Source organism: Ursus arctos, unplaced genomic scaffold (genome assembly GCF_023065955.2).
Source record: "Ursus arctos isolate Adak ecotype North America unplaced genomic scaffold, UrsArc2.0 scaffold_2, whole genome shotgun sequence".
Classification (NCBI taxonomy): Eukaryota; Metazoa; Chordata; class Mammalia; order Carnivora; family Ursidae; genus Ursus; species Ursus arctos.
The window spans coordinates 93,866,046-93,886,323 of NW_026622874.1; the positions used below are offsets into that span (position 1 = coordinate 93,866,046).

Below are 20,278 nucleotides of genomic sequence, written 5' to 3' on the forward strand. Positions count from 1 at the left end.
ATTAGTGTCCTCATAAGAGGTGACACCGGGGAGCACGCGTGCAGCCAGCAGGTAGCCACAGCAAACCAGGAAAAGCGATCTCTCAGAAACCCCACCAGCGCCTCCATCAGCCTCCAGCCTCCAGAACTGATGAATCTCTGTGTTTCAAGCCGCCCGTAGCGGGTGCTGTGTTCGAGAACTCTGTGTCCTCTGTGTCCCCCACACTCCCCCCCCCCGACCCTCCCAGGCCCCCGCAGGGAGGACCAGTGGAAGGAGCCCAGACCTGGGCTTGTTCAGAGCCCCCCCCCCCCTTTGCTGACCTCACTGGTCCAGAGCCTCAGTGTGCCCACCGTGGTAATGGGAGGGCGAAGAGAGAGGCAGGAGATCAGGGCTCAGAGGCCCAGCGAACAGTGTTCCTGCCTTTTCTTCCTGGCCCAAGGCTGAGCTCATTATAGGCGCTCAGTGTCGGTTCTGTCCCACGAGCTGAGCAAACCACAAGAGCACTTTCCTGGGAAATGTCGTGGTTACGTGAGCGTCGTACCCTAGACCCTGCCTCGTGCCAGCCGCTGGTCTTTTGCTCCTGCAGGCTGAGCCTGGAACAGTCCCGGTGCCGACGGCGTGAGGGTTCACCGCAGCACGGTGGTCAGGGGCCAGGGAGAGCGCGAGGGCCTGGCTCCAGGTAGAGGCTGCTCGGCTTTGAGCGAGGGATGGATTGCAAAGTTCCAGAACTGCACGGGCCAAATCAGGAGGCTCTCGCCCCGTGTGGCTGTTCAAACTCAAATTAATTAACATCAAATCAAATCAGAAATTCTTCAGCCGCCCTAGCTGCATTTCCAAAGGGCTCAGCAGCCATGTGTGGCCAGTGGGTATCGAACTGGGCGATGTGGGCACAGAACATGTCCACGATCCCGGAAGCTCTCCCAGACAGTTTACAAGATTCGTTTGGGCAGCGAGAGAGAATGCCAGGTTCGTTTTGGCAGCGGCCGGCCTGGTTCAGGCTTGGTCTGAGTGGGGTCACACCTGGCCGTGTTTGCCATCCCTTAAAAGCAGATGCTGGGGGTGCAACACGCCTTGGGCCCCTAGACCAAACAGTTGTGCGTGATGTTGAGTGCTGTGGTTGGGCCTTCGCTGGCAGGGCTGGCGGGAATCAGTTCTGTTCAGAAACCACCAGCCACCCACAGACTTAGCTTTTCAGCTTTGTGCTCAGGCAACACCACCTCCAGGAAGCCTTCCCTGAGCCCCCAGACGCCCCGCCCCAGCATCTACCAGTTGTCTGTCTCTGCTTATTCCCTGAGTCACCCCCCCTTATATAAATATATCCTCCCATCCGCATCCCCAGCAAACAGCACGGGGCCCGTGGAACCGTGGTGGTGGACAGGCCACGTGTTCAGACTTGGGGTGACAGGATACCAGCCCAAAGCACGGGGAGGCGCAGGACGTGCCCAGGGCGACCCAGCTTGCCAGGAGTGGTGCCGGAGAGTCAGAGCTCAACGCTCCTTCCTGACTCCCAACCGAAGGCCCTCCCAGCAGGGTGACAGGGAAGTGGGCCCTGAGGCGTGACTGCCGGGGCTCTGGGCTTGGGCACTGGGGAACTCCAGGGGAGGCAGGCCAGTTGGGGCAGCGAACCGCTGAAACTCCCCCTTAGTGTCCAGAGCGGGCTGGTTGGCACAGGCCACTCTGTTTTCTCTGCTTTACACTTTGCTTAGCGGACTCCTGCCCCCACCTCAGAGGCAGCCCTGGGGCAGCCCCCTGCCTCAGTGCTCCAGGCACAGACCCCACGAGCGGCCACTCACACGGGCACCCCTTGCCATCCAGGAAATTGACTCCCCCTAAACCCTAAGCCCCAGACACTTGAGAACCGTTAGGGGTCTGGGAAGGGAAAGCGAGGTATTTGGAGGCCAGACGTGTTTTCTTTGGCCTGCCTCCCTTTGTGTTTTTAAAAAATTATACCAACATTTAAACATTGAGAGAGATCACAAAACTCCAGATTTCCATCTTCTCTGGAAAAATTGGAAGATCTTGTGACCCAGGACCCACAGGGTGACAATTTCTCAGAGCTGAGTGGCAGCTGACCCCCCCCCCCAGCAGGAAGGGTTTCCCCCCCACCCCCAAGACAGCCTCCCCGGTGGCCCCCTCACACTGAGACCAGGTGCTGGGCCCATTTGTCGTCATGTTATTACCAGCAGGTTTCTTGGGTACAGAAAAATATGTCTCTATTCTTCTTTTCCCAAAAGTGCAGGGAAGAAAAACAGTGAGAGGACCCCATGTGTCTTGGCGCAAATGAAGACCGTTCCTGGGTGTTTAGTATGCAAAGCATGGCTTATTTACCCCTGGTTCTCCTCACCTGAGGACCTCGGCTGCCTGCCCCTGCAGGCCTCTGAGTGTAACCTCTGTTCTAGACATTTCCAAGCTCTTCCTTGATTGAGGGCCTCCTCCCATCCTCCTTCCCGCCCTGTTTTGTTTCCTGTCCCCGGAACCCCTGCGAGTGCATCTCTGTCCAGCTGCTGATCTTGGGGGGCCCGGGCAGACACTGCTGCCTCGGTCAAGGCCGTGGTGGCAGGCCGCATCTCCTCTTGGTGCTCCTGGCCGTCCTTCGGGGCTCCCAGCTTGGGGGGGCACGGGGGCTGGGGTCTGCCTCGGTGCCTGTCTGCCATGGCCAAACCCATAGGCTTCCGTGTCCGGGTCCTGCATCCCGGAATCCCCCCAGGTCCCTGCTTTGGACTGTGACGGATGGCGTCTGAGCCCAGCTCCCCCGACCTGAGGGAAGACGGGACCCAAGCAGGAGCAGAGGGGGTGTGCAGAGATTGAACAGGGAGATTGCTGGGGAGATGCAGGAATAAAATCTTTAAACACACACACACACACACACACACACACACACACACACACACAAGATTTATTGCCACCTCCACCCCCCTTCAACCCTGCCTCCAACATTTTAAAGCTTTTATTTTAATGGACCTTGGGTGCGTAAAATTTGACTAATCATCCTTGGTCTGTGATGTACTTATCGATCCTGCTTTTACTTTACCTTGTTTATTGTTTGAAGAACAGTACCCCCCACCGCGACCATGACATTGATGGTGACTGCCGTCTACCCACGCTCATCTTTCCCTTGACTTCTACAAACAGCGTGGTTCCCATTATCTATCTGGAAAAGCGAATCTGGCTGTGCATCGCCTTCTGGGGCTTACTTTTTTCTGCCCAAAGTTGTATTCCAAAGTGTAGAAGATACCGAGCATTTCCGCGGGTGTAGACGGTTCAACCACACCACTGTGGACTGTTTCTCTTCCTAGCGTTAGGGTCTCTGCTTGTGGGGTCCGTCTGTGTGCTCTTTCCCCTGCCTGCATCTCTTCCTCCAGGCCTCAGCTCATGTGTCCCTCCCCGAGCCTGTCCCAGGCACCCCATCCACAGGAGCACCCACTGCCCTCTGTCCCTACCCTTCCACGTCGCAGCCTCAGGGTGCTCGGACACAGGCCGCAGGACCCACCCATGGAGAGGGCGGGACTCAGGCAGGTTTGGGGGGGCCAGGATGTGCAGAGGGAGTTTGGGGGCAAGCTTGAGCTGCTTTTGTGGCATTACGGGGATTTGGGGCATAGGAAGCCAGCCAGGAGATTTTGTTGTTGTTGTTTTTAAATAAGGAAATTCATCGTCTCGTTAGCCGTAATAGCAGAAAAACCAGAAGCAACTAAATGTCACCCACAAGAGAAGAGATCAGTAAAAATATATCATAATACATCGTAAGCCTATATAAACGTACATATCTTTTCGGCAAATAAAAATAGCCACCAACTCTATAAAGCGAAATGGATTGATCTCAAAATACATTGAACAAAAGGAGCCGGACACAGAATGGTCCCCACTGTATGATTTCACGGCGATGGAGCTCACGAAGCAGATGGACCCGTGGGGGTAGGAGCAGGGCTTGCCCCTCGTGGGTCGGAGGGGCTGACAGGAAGGGACAGGAGACCCTGCACTGCTGGGAACCTTCATATGTCATTCAGGGTGGTGCTTACGTGGGGGTATCCGTTTGTCACAACTCATCCAGCCGTACCCCTGAAATCTGTACATTTCATTACAGTGAATTATGCCACGGTTTTGAAAAAGTTCGCGGTAAAAAAAAAAAAAATGTAAGAAATAATGATCCAAGCCCCGCTTTGATCTCGTGAAAAGCATGTCTCGCCCAAAACGATGAGTGCCATTTGGGAACTGCTGCTGCGCTCGGGCTCGGTGACAGGGACATCGCCAAGGGGCTGTTCAGAATGTTTTCTCCTTGTCAGCACATCACCTCCTCACTGCCTCTGCCTCCCCTCAAACCTTTGTTCTGGGGGACCCTGGAGGCCCACCCAGGGGTATGAGCCACATGGCCGCCTCCAGGCAGACCACTCAGCACGGCTGCTCGATCGTGGCATGACGAAGACCCAAGGGGGGGGCCCATGGAAGAAGGCAGCTTGGGCCTTGGGCCTCCACCCAGCACGCCCCCCAAGACTGTTCCTCTTTGGTGGGGACGTGGCAGCTGCATGGGTCTGAGATTCCGTGACTTCGCATAGCCTGGTCACTCCTGGGGAGCCAGCACCCACGACAGAGCCGGCGTTCCGGAAGTGTCCCCACTCACCCCTTCCAGTGACCACGCCCCTCTCCTACCCACTCACTGTCCTGACCTCTCTTGCCTCTGTGTGATTCTGCCTATTTTAGAAGCATTTTTTGGTGCCCAGACTAGGACAGTCCCAGGCCAACCAAGAAGGTTGGTTTCCCTCGTCACCGCCTGCTGGTGACACGGTACACGGGCATTGCGTGTGCCCAGCGTAAACATGCAGCCCTGCGGGGGTTGGGGGGGGGGAGAAGAGGCTTCTCAGGTGAACACTGCCTTGCAGGCAGGCTCCCGCCCAGGCTGGTCTACCCCGCCCCCCCAATCTCTCTGGCTTTCCAGTTTGGGCCGCCAGCTTCAGCAGGCCCACTGGGTACCTTTTAGAGCCTTACTGCTGAGTCCCAGTGCAGTCAGCAGTGAGGAGCTGGGGCTCGTGTGGTGTTTTTGCCCAGAAGCCCTGTTCCGACTGAGGGAAGAGATGATGGTCCTACTGGACCCCTTCCCTGCCGTTTTTGCAGCCAGAACAAATGCCCATGGGTCCCTGAAGAGCAGAGTTAAGACTGGTTGAGTATCAGTTAAATGGAGACCACACTGATAGAGCCTTCTAGAAATAAGCTACCCCAGGATGGAATGAATCACCTCAAAAAGGAGTGAGTGTCCCCTACCTTGGGGTATGTAAACAGGAGCCGGGTCACCATCTCTCCAGATTCTGTTGGTGGCACACAGTACCCCCCCTCCAGCTTGATTTTGTGCCCCCCCCCCATGTTCCACCTCCCTGTCTGGGGGATTCTAAGAGGGTCTCTGCTTTGTGGCTTTAGTGGGGAACCTGTTGTAAACTGTCCCACCAACTGAAGAAACCTTCACAGCTCCCTTCCCTCTGCTCACGGATCTGGTTCACAGATCGGAGCTCTCAGAGTGGGTCGGCTAGACAAGTTTACCTGGAAATCTGGAAATGGCCCTTCCTGGCTGCAACACCCCCTGCCCCGCACCCCCGCCCTTGCCTCCTGCTTGAGGTCCGTTGCCGGAACAGGGCTCCAACTGGCCGGGGCTTGCCAGGATGCCTGAGGGGAGGCCCGTGTGAGGGCCTCGCTCTGCTGGGTTAGGAATCCGAGAGTAAACAGATCGAGTTTCCAGTGTCAGCTGGGCCTTCCATAACAGGCGCCACAGCAGTGGAAAATGAGAATGTTCTCTGAGATGACTCAGCCTCCCGGCCCCCAGGTAGGGGCAGCCCCCGGCCTCGGCTCTGCCCTGGTGACCAGCTGTCGGCCAAGCCCCAGGGGACGGCGGTGGGTTTCTAGGCTTGCGGACTGGGGTGCAGTTATGCATCACGCTGTCAGGATGAGGGCATGTGCGGCCGTCTTGGCTCTCTGACAGGTTGCTGTCCTCAGCGTCCCCATCTGTGCAATGGGATCAGCAGCTCCCCTGCGGGGCCGGCGGGGGTGGTGTGTGAAGTGAGCCCAAGGTAATGTAGGCAGACAGGTGCGCACTGGAAGCTCGGGGAGAAAGCTTGGAGCACCGCAGCTGGAACTCCGGCAATGACAGAACTGGGGGGCCCCCTGGAGAGCCACTTCTCATCAGGGAGGAGAAGAGAAGTTACGGCAGGAAACGAAAGAGCGGCATGACCGTCAGAAGTTGGAGGAGGCCGTGTGGTAGATTCCAGCATCCAGGGGAAGGCCTTGGCCGGCCGGGTGGGGTCCAGCCGATCAAGGGCAAGGGCAGGAGGGCGTGAGAGAAGAGGCCGCCTGGGCGTGGCCAGGGGAGGTCATCACCGAGCTGAGCAGCACCCTTCAGAGGGCAGAGGCTGGACCGCGGCCACGGCCGGAGGGTTGGGGTGACCAGCTGGAGGAGGGGGAGGGGAGGGAAGAAGGTGGCGGCCCGGGGAGGAGATGGGATGAGGGAGACTTGTTTTTAGGATGTTGGAAGCTCGAGCCTGTTTGTAGTTAAGACCAGGAAGCCAAGAATGAGCTAGAGTCCCGAGAGGGAGGGAGGCGCTTGTGGGAATGGCAGAGAAGCTTGCCCTGGGGCTGGTTTTCTCCGGCCAGAGACGAGAGATAAGATGGGTGAGAAAACAGAGATGTGTTGAGAGGGGCCCTCCCCCGCTGGCCTAAATCTTAGGAAACTGAGGGTGCGGAGTTCGGGTGCAGAGCTTGGGGGAGGGAGGGCTGAGCGGATTCTGCAGACGAGGCTGGGTGGGAGCTGGGCCCTGGGGGGGGATTTCTGGTTGGAGGTCACGGCTGAGAATCTGGTCAGTGCTGGACAGAGGTTATCTGAGGATGGGGTCAGCCAAGGGGGCCGCCTAGGACACCCTGCCCCAGAGCCAGCAGCAGATGGCACAGAATCGGAGTGGCTGCAGGAGAGGAGAGGCACTCAGGTGACCCAGGAGCCAGGGGCACTCAGGGAGTTGCCAGGTGACAGGGCAACACCCCTGGCTTGGCTCTGCAGTCCTGTAAAAGCCAAGCCCTAGGGACTGTGGTGTCCAATTAATAGTGTCAGGGACTTGGGGCCGGGGGTGGGGTGGGGGGAGCAGCAAGGACGACTATGGATGGCTTTGGGGTCCAGTATTTTGACGACTGTTTTCAGCATCCTGACAAAAAGCTGGAATAAGCTTCCTGCTATGTCAGGAGGAAACCAGGAGAATGTCAGGCCTGAATCCAGACTGAAAGGAAGGGAAAAACCTGGTGTGTTGTAGACCCAAGGCTTTTACCTGCAAGGGGGTGCTGCCCTCTCACCCTGGCCCCGGCAATTGGGGGATTGCCCCTCTCGATGAGTGGGGAGACAGGCTCAGGGGTCGTGTAAATGTCTTAAGGCCACAGGGCTGACACCGTAACTGGGACTCAAACCCAGGCCCCCTGACTCCACAGAGCAGTGATCTTTCCAGAACATGAGCGTGGGAGCCACAGCACCATCAGAGGGTCAAGCAGACGCTGAACCATAGGGACCAGGTCGGGGCATAAAGATATATTTGTGGAGCCAAAGGGAACCCCCAAATCACTGACCAGCCAGGGCCACCTGGAATGACCTGGCTTGGGGGAAGTCGTAGCCCTGGGACGGGTCCTGTCCACTCATCCTGCGACTCTTGCCTGATTCTGGCACCCGGTCTCCCCCCCACCCCCGGCCACCTCCTCTGGGTAGCTCATGAGCGGCATTTCCCACGCCGGTGTCCCCCCGCCGTGGCTGCGGTTCTGTGGCTGAGTCCGCCACCCCGTTGTGCCAGCGCTGACCCGGGTTCCCAGGGAACAGCGTCTGGCCTTCAGGACATGCCCCTCACCTTTGCCCCGGTGGACGTGAGCTCAAGTGTATCACTCTGGCCCACCGTGGGCCCTTGCACGGTCCTCCTGTATTCGCCTGACTGACTAATTCACCTTAGTCCTGCCAAGCCAGAGCGAAGGAAGGATCCAGACGATCCCCTGCATTTGACCAGAGATCACCCCCATCCCATACTGAGCCCCACCCAGATAACCCCGTGTTCTTCACCCCCTTGCTGCTTTTTAGTGTAGTTATTTTGCTACTACACGTGGTCTTAAAGGTGTATTTTTTTTAAGAGCGTTTCCTTCTAACTCTGCCAAAATAGACGATGCTGTTCGGAATGTCTGGGGAATGACTTTTCCATCCACTCTCAGATTCTTGAGGCTCATTCATATTTTTGCCAGTCACCGTAGACTGTTCATCTTGCCGGCTGGGCAATAGTCTTCCGTCATCGTCCGCCTCCTTGCCTGGCGAGGGGCGTCCCGGTTTGTAGCCAGCTTTCTGTTCCCGAGAACAGGCGGTTATAAATTCTCATGTCCGCGGCTCCCGCGACACACGTGTGAGAGGGTGGATGCCTCCCAGGGGAGGAGCTGAATCCCAGGGACTGTGTGCGGGCCACACCTGCCTCCCGGCTGCCCCCACCGCAGAGACCGCACAGCATAGCGGACCCGAGGCCGTAACTGCCTTAACGTAACCCAGCCTCAGTCTTCCTGCCGGTGAAATGGGAATAATTAGGTACACTACACGCCCATTTGGTTAGCGCCGATTATGCACAGATCGTGTCCCCGCCTGTCGCAGGGATGGGGGGGCCTGGGTAAGACTCAGCCCATCTCCCCGGAGCCGGTGTGTCGCTGAGCACAGTCAGATCTGGAAGTGAGTAATCGCTGATGTTATCATCACTGGGGAGGTGAGAGGCGGGGGCTGGGACCTGCCTGGGGGTGCTGGACTGGGCTCCTTGGCCCCTGGGTGAGACTGACCTGGCTCTGGAGAGGGTAGGGGTGGGGGCCACGAGAATCGGAGATCTGGAATCAGGCAGACATCATTTAACACCAGAGAAGCCCAGCACGAGCAGAAGGCCTTCTCCTGCCTGCAAGGTCTGAGCGCTCACTGGACGGGAATGCTGCGAGGGAGGTCCAGTTCTGCCTCGGTCCCCAGGCCAGCTCCTTGACTCCCTGCTTCGCATGACCACACGCGCTCAGGCTGGATCTTGAGCACTGTCCTGTGTGTCTAATACCTCCTTAAATCCTACATTACCCCGTCAAACCTCTTTCAGAGATAAGAAAGCTGTTCCGGCTTTGTCTGGGGTAGGTGGTAAAGTCGAGATCCACACTTGGGCCCTTTCCATCTCAGGCCCCCCAGGGAAGAAAGAGAACCACCAGTCAGCTCATATGTGCCCCACACTTGGCTATGTATTCATGAAGCAAGAGGCTGGACTTCCCCAGACTGTGGTCCTACCCTGGGAGGACCCTTCCCCCACCTCCACCTGGCTGCCCCAGGCCATTGGGACATGCATAAGGAAGCAACTCTCGGAGACTTGTGGCTTTGGCCCTCGGTGCAGGACTAGGCCAGCCTCTTGCCCCAAGTTCCCCACCTTCCCCCGATCTCCACGGAGGAAAGAATGGAGGTGTCAGCGGGGACCAGATTCAGAGATGATGACAATCTCCCTGCTGACCTCATCTCGAGGTGTTGAATCTTCTTTCCTGGCCGCCCACGGACCCACGCCCACCACCACCAGCCTGGTCCAAGCCACCGTCGGCTCTCGCTGGTGGCCAGCTGGGTCTTAGGGCCCTGCTCACTCCTTACAGTGGCACTAGGCATCCTCCCTCCCCTGTGACCTGTCCTGTCGTTGCCGGTCACTCCCCCGCCCTCCACCACTCAGCCACTCTGGCCTCTGTCTCCTGGCGTGTGGCCTTTCCTGGGACAGCGGCACACCAGCTCTTCCTCCTCCCACACGTCCCATGGGGACCTTCCCGGTACCTGCTCCATTACTCTTTTGACTGTGGCCACGTGGACCTAACCAAATTGACCATTTTCGCCATTCCGAGGTGCACAGTTCAGTGGCATTAAGCACATTCACGTGGTCGAGCAGCTGTCCCCACCATCCCTCCCCAGAACTTTTCCATCATCTCAAACTGCAGCTCTCTATCCATTCAGTGAGTGCTGCCCATCTCCTGCTCCCCGCAGCCCCTGGCAGCCGCACCCGGCTCTGTCTAAAATCGCCGGCCCCTGTCCCACCAGCCCCTTTGCCCCTTCTCCACTTTTCTTTATTTGCTCTGCCGCGCACACCGCTGTCTGATGCACTATTTTATTTTTTCCACCCCTCGACATAAATCCTCATTGATTCTTTGAGATGTGTCCCCGAGCACCTGCCACAGAACTTGACCCATAAAAGCACTTAATGACCTGTTTGTTGAATGACTGAATGATCTAGCCACTGAATTAAGCTGCTCCCTGGGTCTGGGAGATTCCTCCTTGTGCCCTACCCACCCCCTTTTTGCCACCCCGCCTGTGTGTGTCACCCTAGAACTTGCGAGCACCACGACCCACACGGTGATTGTCCTGGCCACCTGTGACCTAAACAGATTTTTTTTCCCATCTTAACAGAAGAAGAGACCCCTTTTCGGGATTACCCTTCAAGTCGCAAGGTGCGACCCAGGGCCTTTTTTCTACCTAAAACTTGAAACGGAGGGCAGCCTCCGGATGCCAAAGACAGTAGAAATGAGATGTAAATAACATGAGCGACCAAGCAGAGACCCAGGAGGAAGAGAGAAAACGGCCACGGCCGGTTGAGGGAACAAAAGCCTGGCACACGCCGTCCGCCCGGCTTTCCTTTGGGGAGAAAAGCCCTGGAGCAGCGTGAGGCCAGCGCTGCTGTCTCACTGTATATCATGGAAGGCTCCTGAGCTGTCTTCTGGGGCCAGCAGGGCAGGGGCAGGTGGCGGCCAGAAGCAAGGCGGACCCCAGCCCCTCCCCCTCCTCCCTGCTGCAGGGGGAGATGTGGCCCACCCTCCCTGGCTCCAAGCCCAACGGGCTCCCCTTGGCGAGAAACATTCCTGGCTTCCCGGCTGAAATTCAGAACAGGCCCGCGGGCATTCAGAGACCCCAGTGGAACAAAAGACTGAGAACAGCGTGTTCTCAGGTCCCTGGAACATGCTGGATGCCTGTTCTCACCCCTGTGTTCAGGGCCCAATCTGGTGGGCATGAAAGCCGCGGGTCCCCGGCTGGCCGGGCTGTCATCCCAAAGCATCTGCATTTGTTCTGTGACGAGCCAGCAGGGGACCTCAGCAGGGTCTGGCTGACACGGGGCATTGTGACCCTGCAGGAAGCAGGCTCCAGTCCCAGACGGGGTCTGGCTCCCAAAGCCCGCTCCCAGCCGCCCCAGATTCAGGTCCTCGGCTCTGGGCTCTGAATACAGGCCACCTTTGCCAATCCTTGACTATGGAAGGGGGTCTTCGGGGTGTCTGGGAAACGAGGGGAAGGGAGTGGGGCACAGCCTGCCAGGACCCTCCATGGGCCAGCAGGTGAATAGAGAAGGCGAGACAGGTGCCCATTGGGGCCCCCACCTCCCTGGCTCCCGCCAGTCTGAATGTCTGCCTACCCGAAGGTCCCTGGGCCTCTGCATGGCGGGTCAGGGAGCTGGGGCGGGGTCAGGCCCAGGGCTGCAGGTCTGACTCCCGCAGAGTCACTGGGTATTTCGGGCTGAGCCTCTTCCATTATCACCCATCATGCTGGCACCCTGCTGGGGGCTGGGCCACTGGTTAGGTGGATGGAGACTTTCCAGCCAAAGCTTGTTACTTGGAGGGTCAAGTGTGTAAGAGCCGGCACTTCGTGGGACCTTGAGGGTGGCTCAGTCCATCCTCCCCACGGAGACCAATAGCCCATCGCCCCTCCACCCAGCCCACTGCTCTCTGTAGCCTGGCTGGCTTTAGTGCTTCTCTTTACTGGGAATATAAGCCGGCCTCCCTGGGGCCGCCCCCTCAGCTACCTCTGCCATCCAAGAATAAAGAGCCAACATGTGGTGTTGAATGCTAACTGGGTCTTCGCTCAGCGGTGTTTCTTCAACAACAACCCTGTGAAGTAGGGTTGTTATCCCCATTATATACACGAGGAGGCTGAAGCACAGAGAGGTTAAGCAACTTACCTGAGGTCACATAGCCTTAAGCAGCAGCATTGCTTCCATCCTGTGGATCACAACAGCCACGGAGACTGGACTCTTCCTCCAGGCCGAAAGGGGCACAGTCTGGACTGCCCGCAGTCCCTCTGGGCCTGCGCTGTGTTGCCCATGAGGCTGTGAACAGACACAGGCTTCCTGGTATGAGCTGCCTACATCTAGTATTCCCGTTCTGTTCAACAGAGTGCCTCGATCCATTGGCACCCCCTGGATGGGGGACTTGCATGATTCTTGGTGTGTGTCCTGATCCGCAAGCTGCTGTTCCCCAGTCTCCCACCTTCATTGCTCAGGGCTGAAGGGTTTTATGTCCTGTCTACCTGATAGCTCCGGCAGAATCTGCTGGGTGATGGTCACATACAGTTGCATGGGTTGTGCACTGCCCAACTCTACGAGCACTCCTCACAGAGACCGTGAGATGAATGGGCCCTGCCCCCAGAGTTGCGATACACCACCTGCCTAGCTCTGGACAGCAGATCTGTCTTGGGTTCTGATCCGAGCTGGTTGGGATTTTGCCTGCCCTTAAAAGGTGTTTTCCACACACGCTTCGTGATTCTAGGATCATCTTTCTGTGCCTCCCTGGCCAGGCCCCTTGAGGTTGCCCTAGTGTGGAGCTGGCGGGGTTCCATGTGGCCCAAGCTGGAGCTGGATGGGAACCAGTCCACCTCGAACCTGTCCCTCACTGTACAGAGAAATGAAGCAGCCCAGGGCTCACCGCCCCCAGGTGCCAAGTTGGGACTATACGCAGGTCTTCATGCTTTCCCAGTCCGCTTTATTTTCCTTGTTGTCCCATCCCGTTCCTGAGTACCATGAGGGCATCCAGAGGGCACCCCACTCTCCTCCTCCTCGAGTTTCCTAACAACACTGAGCAGAGGCTGGCTAATTGCTGGGTTTTGGTCCTCTGTCCAGCTCCTCATAGACAACGTACAGAGAGGCCACAAACGCTTGGGGGCCCAAGCATCCGGAGTGTGGCTCTAGCCATGACTCATTAGAAGGTTGGGACTGGAGACTTTCATGTCTCCCAGAGGAGGGGTAAGTTAAGGCAGTGCCCCACGAAGGGCCACCAGGGTTTGTCCGATCAGGTCTTCTCTGACTTAGGGGCCATAGTCCACTTTTTTGCTCATTGGACAGAGTGTTGATTCTGTTCCCAGCCTGTGTCAGGTACTAGAGAGTGTACAGACAATCCAGTCCTTGCCAATGAGAGCTTATGGTTTGCTGGGGAAAACGGGTATTATTTGTCATAGGTTGTGGAAAGCACCTAGGACCATCATGCACAGTTGCACAGTTTGTGCACTGCTCAACTGCAAGGGCACACTTCACATAAACTGTGAAATGAGTGAGTTGTGACACACCACCAGCCCAGCTGTCCACGGCGGCTTTAATGTCCTACTACAAGGCTGTAGGCTGTCAAGGGAGGACCACACCCCTATGGTGGGAGGTGAGGGAGACGGGGTGGCTGGTGCCAGTCTGAAAAGGTTTTACCCCAATGAAGATGCTTGAACTGGATCTTAGAGAATGAGCAGCAAGTCTCCAGCCAAAGAAGAGGGAAGGGAATGCTGGGCAGTGGAAAGAACATTTGTCAACTTTGGAGGCATGAGACTGGGAGGCAGGCCAAGAGTGGGGGAACGAGATGAGGTAGGAGGCCGGTACAGTCTCCAAGGCAGGAGTTCACGTGAAGGGGAGTGGTAGGCAGAGGGGAAACTTGAGAGCAACTTGGGGGGTAAGGCAGGTGGGGCTAGAGACATGCAGCCAGGGGCCTGGTCCTTCGGGCTGACTCGCCCTCCCCGGGGGCCTCCCCACACACTAAGACCCACGTTTCAAGATGGATAGCCAACAGCAGGGCCTCGGGCACTCGACCCCGGGAGACGGGTCACATCAACAACAACATATTTATAACCCATTTACACAGAGGCTGATGCTGCCTTCTGCTGGTGTTTATGCCTTCTGGGACAATTCTTATGGTCTATTTCTGGAGCATTCCTCACAGCCCAGAGGGCACAGGGGGCAAGTGCCATCTCTGTTTGCCGTCACAGACAGCTGGGTGGCCACTCCCTGCACCCAGCGAGTACCTGTTCGTGGCAATCTGGTGATGGAGAGGAGGGGGCTTCCAGGGCTCTTTCTGAGTGCACGGGGGTCCCCAAGAAGGAGCCAGGCCAGACCGGTGATTGTCACTTCCTGAGGTTATGACAGTTTGCTGTTGTCCCTGAGCAATTACAGATTTCATTTGTCCAGGCAATATTGCAAATTGGGTATGGGACGGACAGGGACAGAGATGTGATTTGAAAAGCAAAGAGCCGGAGGGAGATTGAAGAGCGTGTGCTGTTGGTTGAGCAGAATGTCAGTGGGGGAGTGTGCCACCTCGTTGACGACTCTGGCTCAAGCAATTTCTTTAAAGTCAGGTACATTGATGGGGGCTCCAGGGTGGCTCCGTCAGTTAAACGTCTGCCTTCAGCTCAGGTCATGATCCCAGGGGCCTGGGATCGAATCCCAAGTCTGGTTCCCAGCTCAGCGGGGAGCCTCCCTCTCCCTCTCTCTCTCCCTCTCTCTCTCTGTTGAATAAATAAATAAAATCTTTTAAAAAATTAATTAAAAAGATAAAGTCAAGTACATTCAGGGATAGTTTATATACAGTAAAATTCACCCCTGTTAGGGTGTAATTCTTTGAGTCTTTAAAGATTTTATTTATTTATTCGACAGAGAGAGACAGCCAGCGAGAGAGGGAACACAAGCAGGGGGAGTGGGAGAGGAAGAAGCAGGCTCCCAGCGGAGGAGCCTGATGTGGGGCTCGATCCCATAACGCGGGGATCACGCCCTGAGCCGAAGGCAGACGCTTAACCGCTATGCCACCCAGGCACCCGGAGTCTTTTTTTTTTTTTTAAGATTTTATTTATTTGTCCGAGAAAGAGAGCACAAGCAGGCGGAACGGCAGGCAGAGGGAGAAGCAGGCTCCCCACCGAGCAGGGAGCCCAATGCGGGGCTCGATTCCAGGACCCTGGGATCCTGACTTGAGCCGAAGGCAGATACTCAACCGACTGGGCCACCCAGGCGCCCCTACTTTGAGTTTGACAAACATATATCTTATAACCACCTCCACAGCCGAGACACCAAACATTTCCATCACCCCACAAAGTTCCCCGATGCCCTTCTAAAGTCAACCCCAGCCCAACCCCTAGCAAACCACGAATCCCTTCTCTGTCCTTAAACTTGCACCTCTCCCAGAATGTCCTAGAAATGAAATCAGATAATATGTAACCTTTTGAGTCTGGCTTTAACTTCAGCAAAAACGCACTCGCGATCCATCCGCATTATTGGGCGAACCAATAATTCATTCCTTTTGATGGCTGACCAGTGTTCCGTGGGGCCGACGGGTCTCCAGGTGAAGGGGCCCACATTTGGGGTGTTCCCAGTGACGGCCATAAACATCGGCGTACAGCTTTGTGTGGTCCTCGGTGCTCTGTTCTCTCGTGATTACCCAAGAGTGGGGTCACCAGGTCGTGTGGTCTGAATGGTTCACTCTAGAAGAATCTGCCAGCCTCCTCCAGCTGGCCGCACCATTTTGCATTCCTGTCAATTCCAGTTGCTCTCATTGCTTGCAAAAACTCTCCAGAATAAAGCGAACACAGCACCGCGGGGCTGGTGTGGCTGGGTTCTGGAGCTGCAGGGGGCTGATGGGAGATCGCCGTCCCCAAGCCTCCACCCCGCCGTCCCCTGCAACCCTGAATCCCCTTCAAGATTCTTTTCCATTTGAGTCTTTGGAGAAGTGTCATCTGGGCCCTTGCTGGGGTGACTTGTTGGGCCTTGCGCTGTTCAGGTTTCCCGTGTGGATGCGTTTTACACGCTGGGCACGGAGCCCGCGCCCGAGAGCCACAGTGACGCCGGAGAAATGACCACAGGCCGTTTCCTGCAGGCCGCTCCGCGTGCATGCCGTCTCTGCCTGCAGGTGTTCTGGGGGCCGTACTAGCTGGAGGAGGGACAGGGAGACAGGCATTGAGGGGCGGTGACCCTCCCTCCTCTGGCCCCAGAAAGCCACCGAGCCTGGCACGGTATCTGCCAGGTGCTAAGAACGGACTCGGGGACAAAATACGGAGGGACGGAGGGAGTGCCAGCTCCTGGCCTTGGGAATTCCATGCGCTCATTAGGGGCAGAAATGGCTAAGCAGTGTTACCAAAGAGGATGGGGGACAATTCAGGGATCTGTGGCCCCCCCCAAATGGCACTGATGGTCACACCCCTTTCTTGGGCAAGGAAGAAAAGGACCCTACAGGCTGGGCTGTTGGTTGGGTGACTTGAATTAGATGTTAAATGACCATGGGAACTCTCAAGTTGGTGAGGAGAGGGGCTAGGACCAGAGGGTGCGGTGGGGGGGCTGGGGGCAGCCAGAGAGGCCCAGAAGTCGGAACACGGGGGGCTCCAGAAAAGACAGTTCATCTCCTTGCTGCCTGCCAGAGCCGCCTTGCAGCCGCTGCTTCCCCTGGGAAAAAGTGGATCGAAGACCCTTGAGCTGTATGGGGGCCTAGAGGCTGGCTGGCTCAGGGGTCTGCAAAGATTGGGGGGTGGTGCAGAGGGGACAACTAGCCTCTCTCACTCTCTCAGACCTCCTGATTTGGAAATGGAGGGCAGCAAAGGGGGAGATACAAATTCCTGGAGGTCACCCAGCAGCCTGACATCAGAGCTCTGGGGAAACCGAGTCATCCCCCGCTGGGTCCCAGGGTCCTGCCAGGTCTGAAGTGGAACTAACAGCGATATTCTCTGTCCATCCACTGTGCAGGTGCAAGTTCTTCAGTCTGACTGAGACGCCGGAGGATTACACCATCATTGTTGACGAGGAGGGGTTCTTAGGTAAGTGCATCCGTCACCCGGGCGTGGCTGGACTGTGGCCTGTGGTCAGTGTTGGCTGCCCGCCGCCTTATTTCTGTCCCCACCCACTGCCTTATTTCGGCCCCTACCTACCACCTTATTTCTGCCCCCTTCCCACCGCCTTATTTCTGCTCCCTACTCACCGCCTTATTTCTACCCCCCACCCGCCACCTTATTTCTGCCCCCTGCCCACCACCTTATTTCTGCCCCCAACTAATCCCCTTATTTCTGCCCCCCCGCCGCCTTATTTCTACCCCCCCGCCCGCTGCCTTATTTCTGCCCCCTTCCCACTACCTTATTTCTGCTCCCGACTCACCGCCTTATTTCTGCCCCCCCGCCCGCCACCTTATTTCTGCCCCCACCCTGCTGCCTTATTTCTGCCCTCCTCTCTTCCCCGCGAGTGGGTTAGAAAGTCAGCAGAGAGTGTTTTCTTCTCTCCCTGTGCCCTGGCTGCTCCCTTCCCTTTCTGCTCATGAGACTCCCCTGGGAAAGGCCCCGAAGCGAAAAGGGTCAGTAAGACAGAGTGCTTACCCAGCTGGGACTACAAGCTACCGAGAAAGTAGCTACACCCCGGGGCTGGTTTTACTGAGAACTACTGCTGAGTGAGAGGGCTTTTTAAAATGCGCTCAGTCCACTGTCCCCAATCAGGGGTCCCATAAGCCCTGAGGATCTTCCTTTTACGATTTTCCTTCGCATGTTTCTACTTCTAAGGTTGACGTTTGATTCACGTGGCATAAAATGGATCCTTTTCAAGTGTCCGGCTCACTGGGTTTTGATGTGCACAGGGTTGTGGAGCCGTGCCCACCAACATTTGCACCCCCCAGAAAGAAACCCCATCCCTGTTAGCATCACTTCCCCACTCCTCCCCCCACGTCCTCTCAGTCTTGTTTATTAGGAAGGTTTACTGTGTTGGTCCTGGTGACCGCTACACGCTAATTTATGGGGAGGTGGTGTTATTTGCACCACACCGACGAGGAGCTGCGAGCAGAGGGGAAGTCACACGCCCAGGCTCACCAGCCCCGGAGCGGGGCACCCCCCGGAGCTGGCATTCCCTCCGAGCCCCTCAGTTGCTCTCTTGAAAGCCTACAGTGCAACCGATGCAACATTTGTGATAGAAACCCTGTTCCGCCCCAGAGACAACCCCTGGTCCCTTTTTTGTGTTTCTCTTTCCAACTTTTACTGGGTACGGGTTGTGTCTTTTTAATTTAAGGGCGATCGTATTCTAGAGAGAAATGTGTTCACCTGACGTCGTGACATGACGTGTCCTGTGATGTCACGGCCTCTCGCGGGGCACGCCGTGGTGGATGTGGCCTACCTCCTTGCCCGGTCCCCTAGGCTTAGAATCCAGGTGGGCTTTCATGGTTCTCCAGTGATGAATTTATGACCTCCGGAAATGTGTAACCTTAGTTCTTACTCATGCTGGTTCCTAAAATGGGGTCTCAGACCTGGCGTGGTGGGGTCAGAAGCTGACTGTGTGGTTCTCGGGGCAAGTTGAGGGCGGCCGCTGTATTGGACCACGCTTGCTGCTGAGCGAGGGGAGCCCTGGAGGAATTGACGTCCCCCCTACGCTCTGTCACCCTTACACTCCCCTGCCCCGTCATCGAAGGCGTCTCTCTTGTCATTCATTCATTCATTCATTCATTCATCCAGCAGACCCTTTCTGAGCCTAGGAGCCACAAACAGGGGCTTTTGCCTTAACCACAAGGCATGGCCCCGTGAAGAATGTATGCTTGGGCAACCCAAACCCATCTCCATTTTTGGGTGGGCCCTGCTGAGAAGCATGGCACCTCAGACGCAGGAGGAATGCCCCAGAGTGTCTCTGCTCTTGAAGCAGATACCCTGGCAGCTCCGTCTCCCCAGATGAGACAAGCTCTCTCCTCTGGAGGCAGCAAGTGAGCAAATGCCATGAGCAGGGAGAGAGGGAGGCTGGGGCCGCAGGACCCGGGGAGCCGGTTTTGCAGGCCCGGGAAGCCCACGTTTGTAGGAATCGTCACTCCCCTGAGAGGGGTCCGGCAGGTGAATGGCTGCCTGTCCCGAGCCGGCCCCCGGGGGTTGCAGGAGGCAGCATCTGACCCCATGAGCCTCAGGATCTGCCGGCTACTGACACTGTTAGCCGTGGAGTTGTGATTATGGTGGGTGCTGCGCAGGAGACCCCATAAGAGGGGAACTGGAAGGAAACAAGACAGCAGAGAGCGGATAGGTGAGCCCGGAATTGTCGTATCCTGACTTCTCTCCTTGCCCCGAGGGGACTTCTGTCTGCAGACACTATGCCAATAAGCCCTGGGAAAGACTCCTCCTAACTTTGTTTCATAGATAAGAAAACTGAAGTGCAGAAATGGCTATCACCTGCCCGAGGCCTCAGGGTTGGTGTCCTCTCTGGATGCTTCCATGGCCCGGCCCTAGGCGGGGGAAGGCAGAAGTGCAGGAATCCAGCCTTTGCCCCTTAGGGGCTGACGGCTCTGGGAGGACAGAAACACGGGAACCAGAATTATGGTATCAATAGAGAGTGGCACCCAGCCTGGCTGGCAGAAGTGCAGTCTGAGAGGACTTCCCGGAGGAGGCAGTCCTCTTTGCCTTGAGGCAAACCCAACTAAATGAGTAAAGAGCTCACCCAGTGGAACCCGTGAAGTTGGGAGTGGGGAGGCTTCCAGAATGGAGGGTCGCTTGGCACTCCCAGGGAACTGAAGGTGAGAAGGCAGAGCAGGAGGAGATGGGACGAGGGAGGCCAGGAGACAGAGGCAAGGGGGAGTCAGTGAAGGGTCTTATCTGATCTTGAAGGGCTTCCCTGGAGGAGAGGGCCAAGTGAGGAGGCTGGCAGAGCGAGGATAGAGCAGGAATCAAGAAAGATTCCAGATAGGAATTTACCTAGGACTTTTTCCTGAGCTCCACTGCTGACCAGCAGGGAGCCTCACACTGTATTTGGGTGTCTGGAAGAATGGGTGAGCCTTCAGCATGTCCCTTTTTGGGGAGCTCAGAAGAGGATGCTTTGGGGTAATTTATGTAGTCAGGGAAGGCTTCCTGGAGGAGGCGATGTTTGCTGCCCTTGAAAGGCTGAGGAGGGAGACAGCATGTCAGGTGGGGGTGTGTGAGTAAGTACAGAAGCAGAGACCAGATCCAAAAAGAAGATGGAAAGATAGATGCAAACAAAAAGGAGTTGAGCAGAGTCCGTTTGGACCTCAGTCTGCAGGCAGTAGGGAGCCATTGAAGGTTGTTGATCAGGAAGAGAGTTGTCACTGGGGCTGGACTCAGGAAGAGGCACCCGGGGTGAGTGTGTAGGAGAGGAGAGAGCGTGAGATGGGGGCCTCCCTAGAGGGTGACAGGCTTTGTCCAAAGTGAGGTCTTTAGGCCCAGGCTGAGACCCTGACTGACCCAGGGAGGGAAGTACCCACAATCCTGAAACCCCGACATTCCCTGGAGCTATTAATAATCACCTGGCCTCTC

General features: G+C 56.7%; 1 protein-coding gene across 1 annotated transcript in view; it reads left to right on the forward strand.

Moving 5' to 3' along the window:
• The window catches only part of CASTOR2 (cytosolic arginine sensor for mTORC1 subunit 2), a 54,073-nt gene that overhangs the window by 17,521 nt on the left and 16,274 nt on the right, over positions 1 to 20,278 (forward strand). The window contains exon 2 of the mRNA XM_026515944.4: positions 16,749 to 16,819. Within this exon, the coding sequence (XP_026371729.1) occupies positions 16,749 to 16,819 (71 nt within the window). The remainder of the gene's footprint in view (positions 1 to 16,748; positions 16,820 to 20,278) is intronic.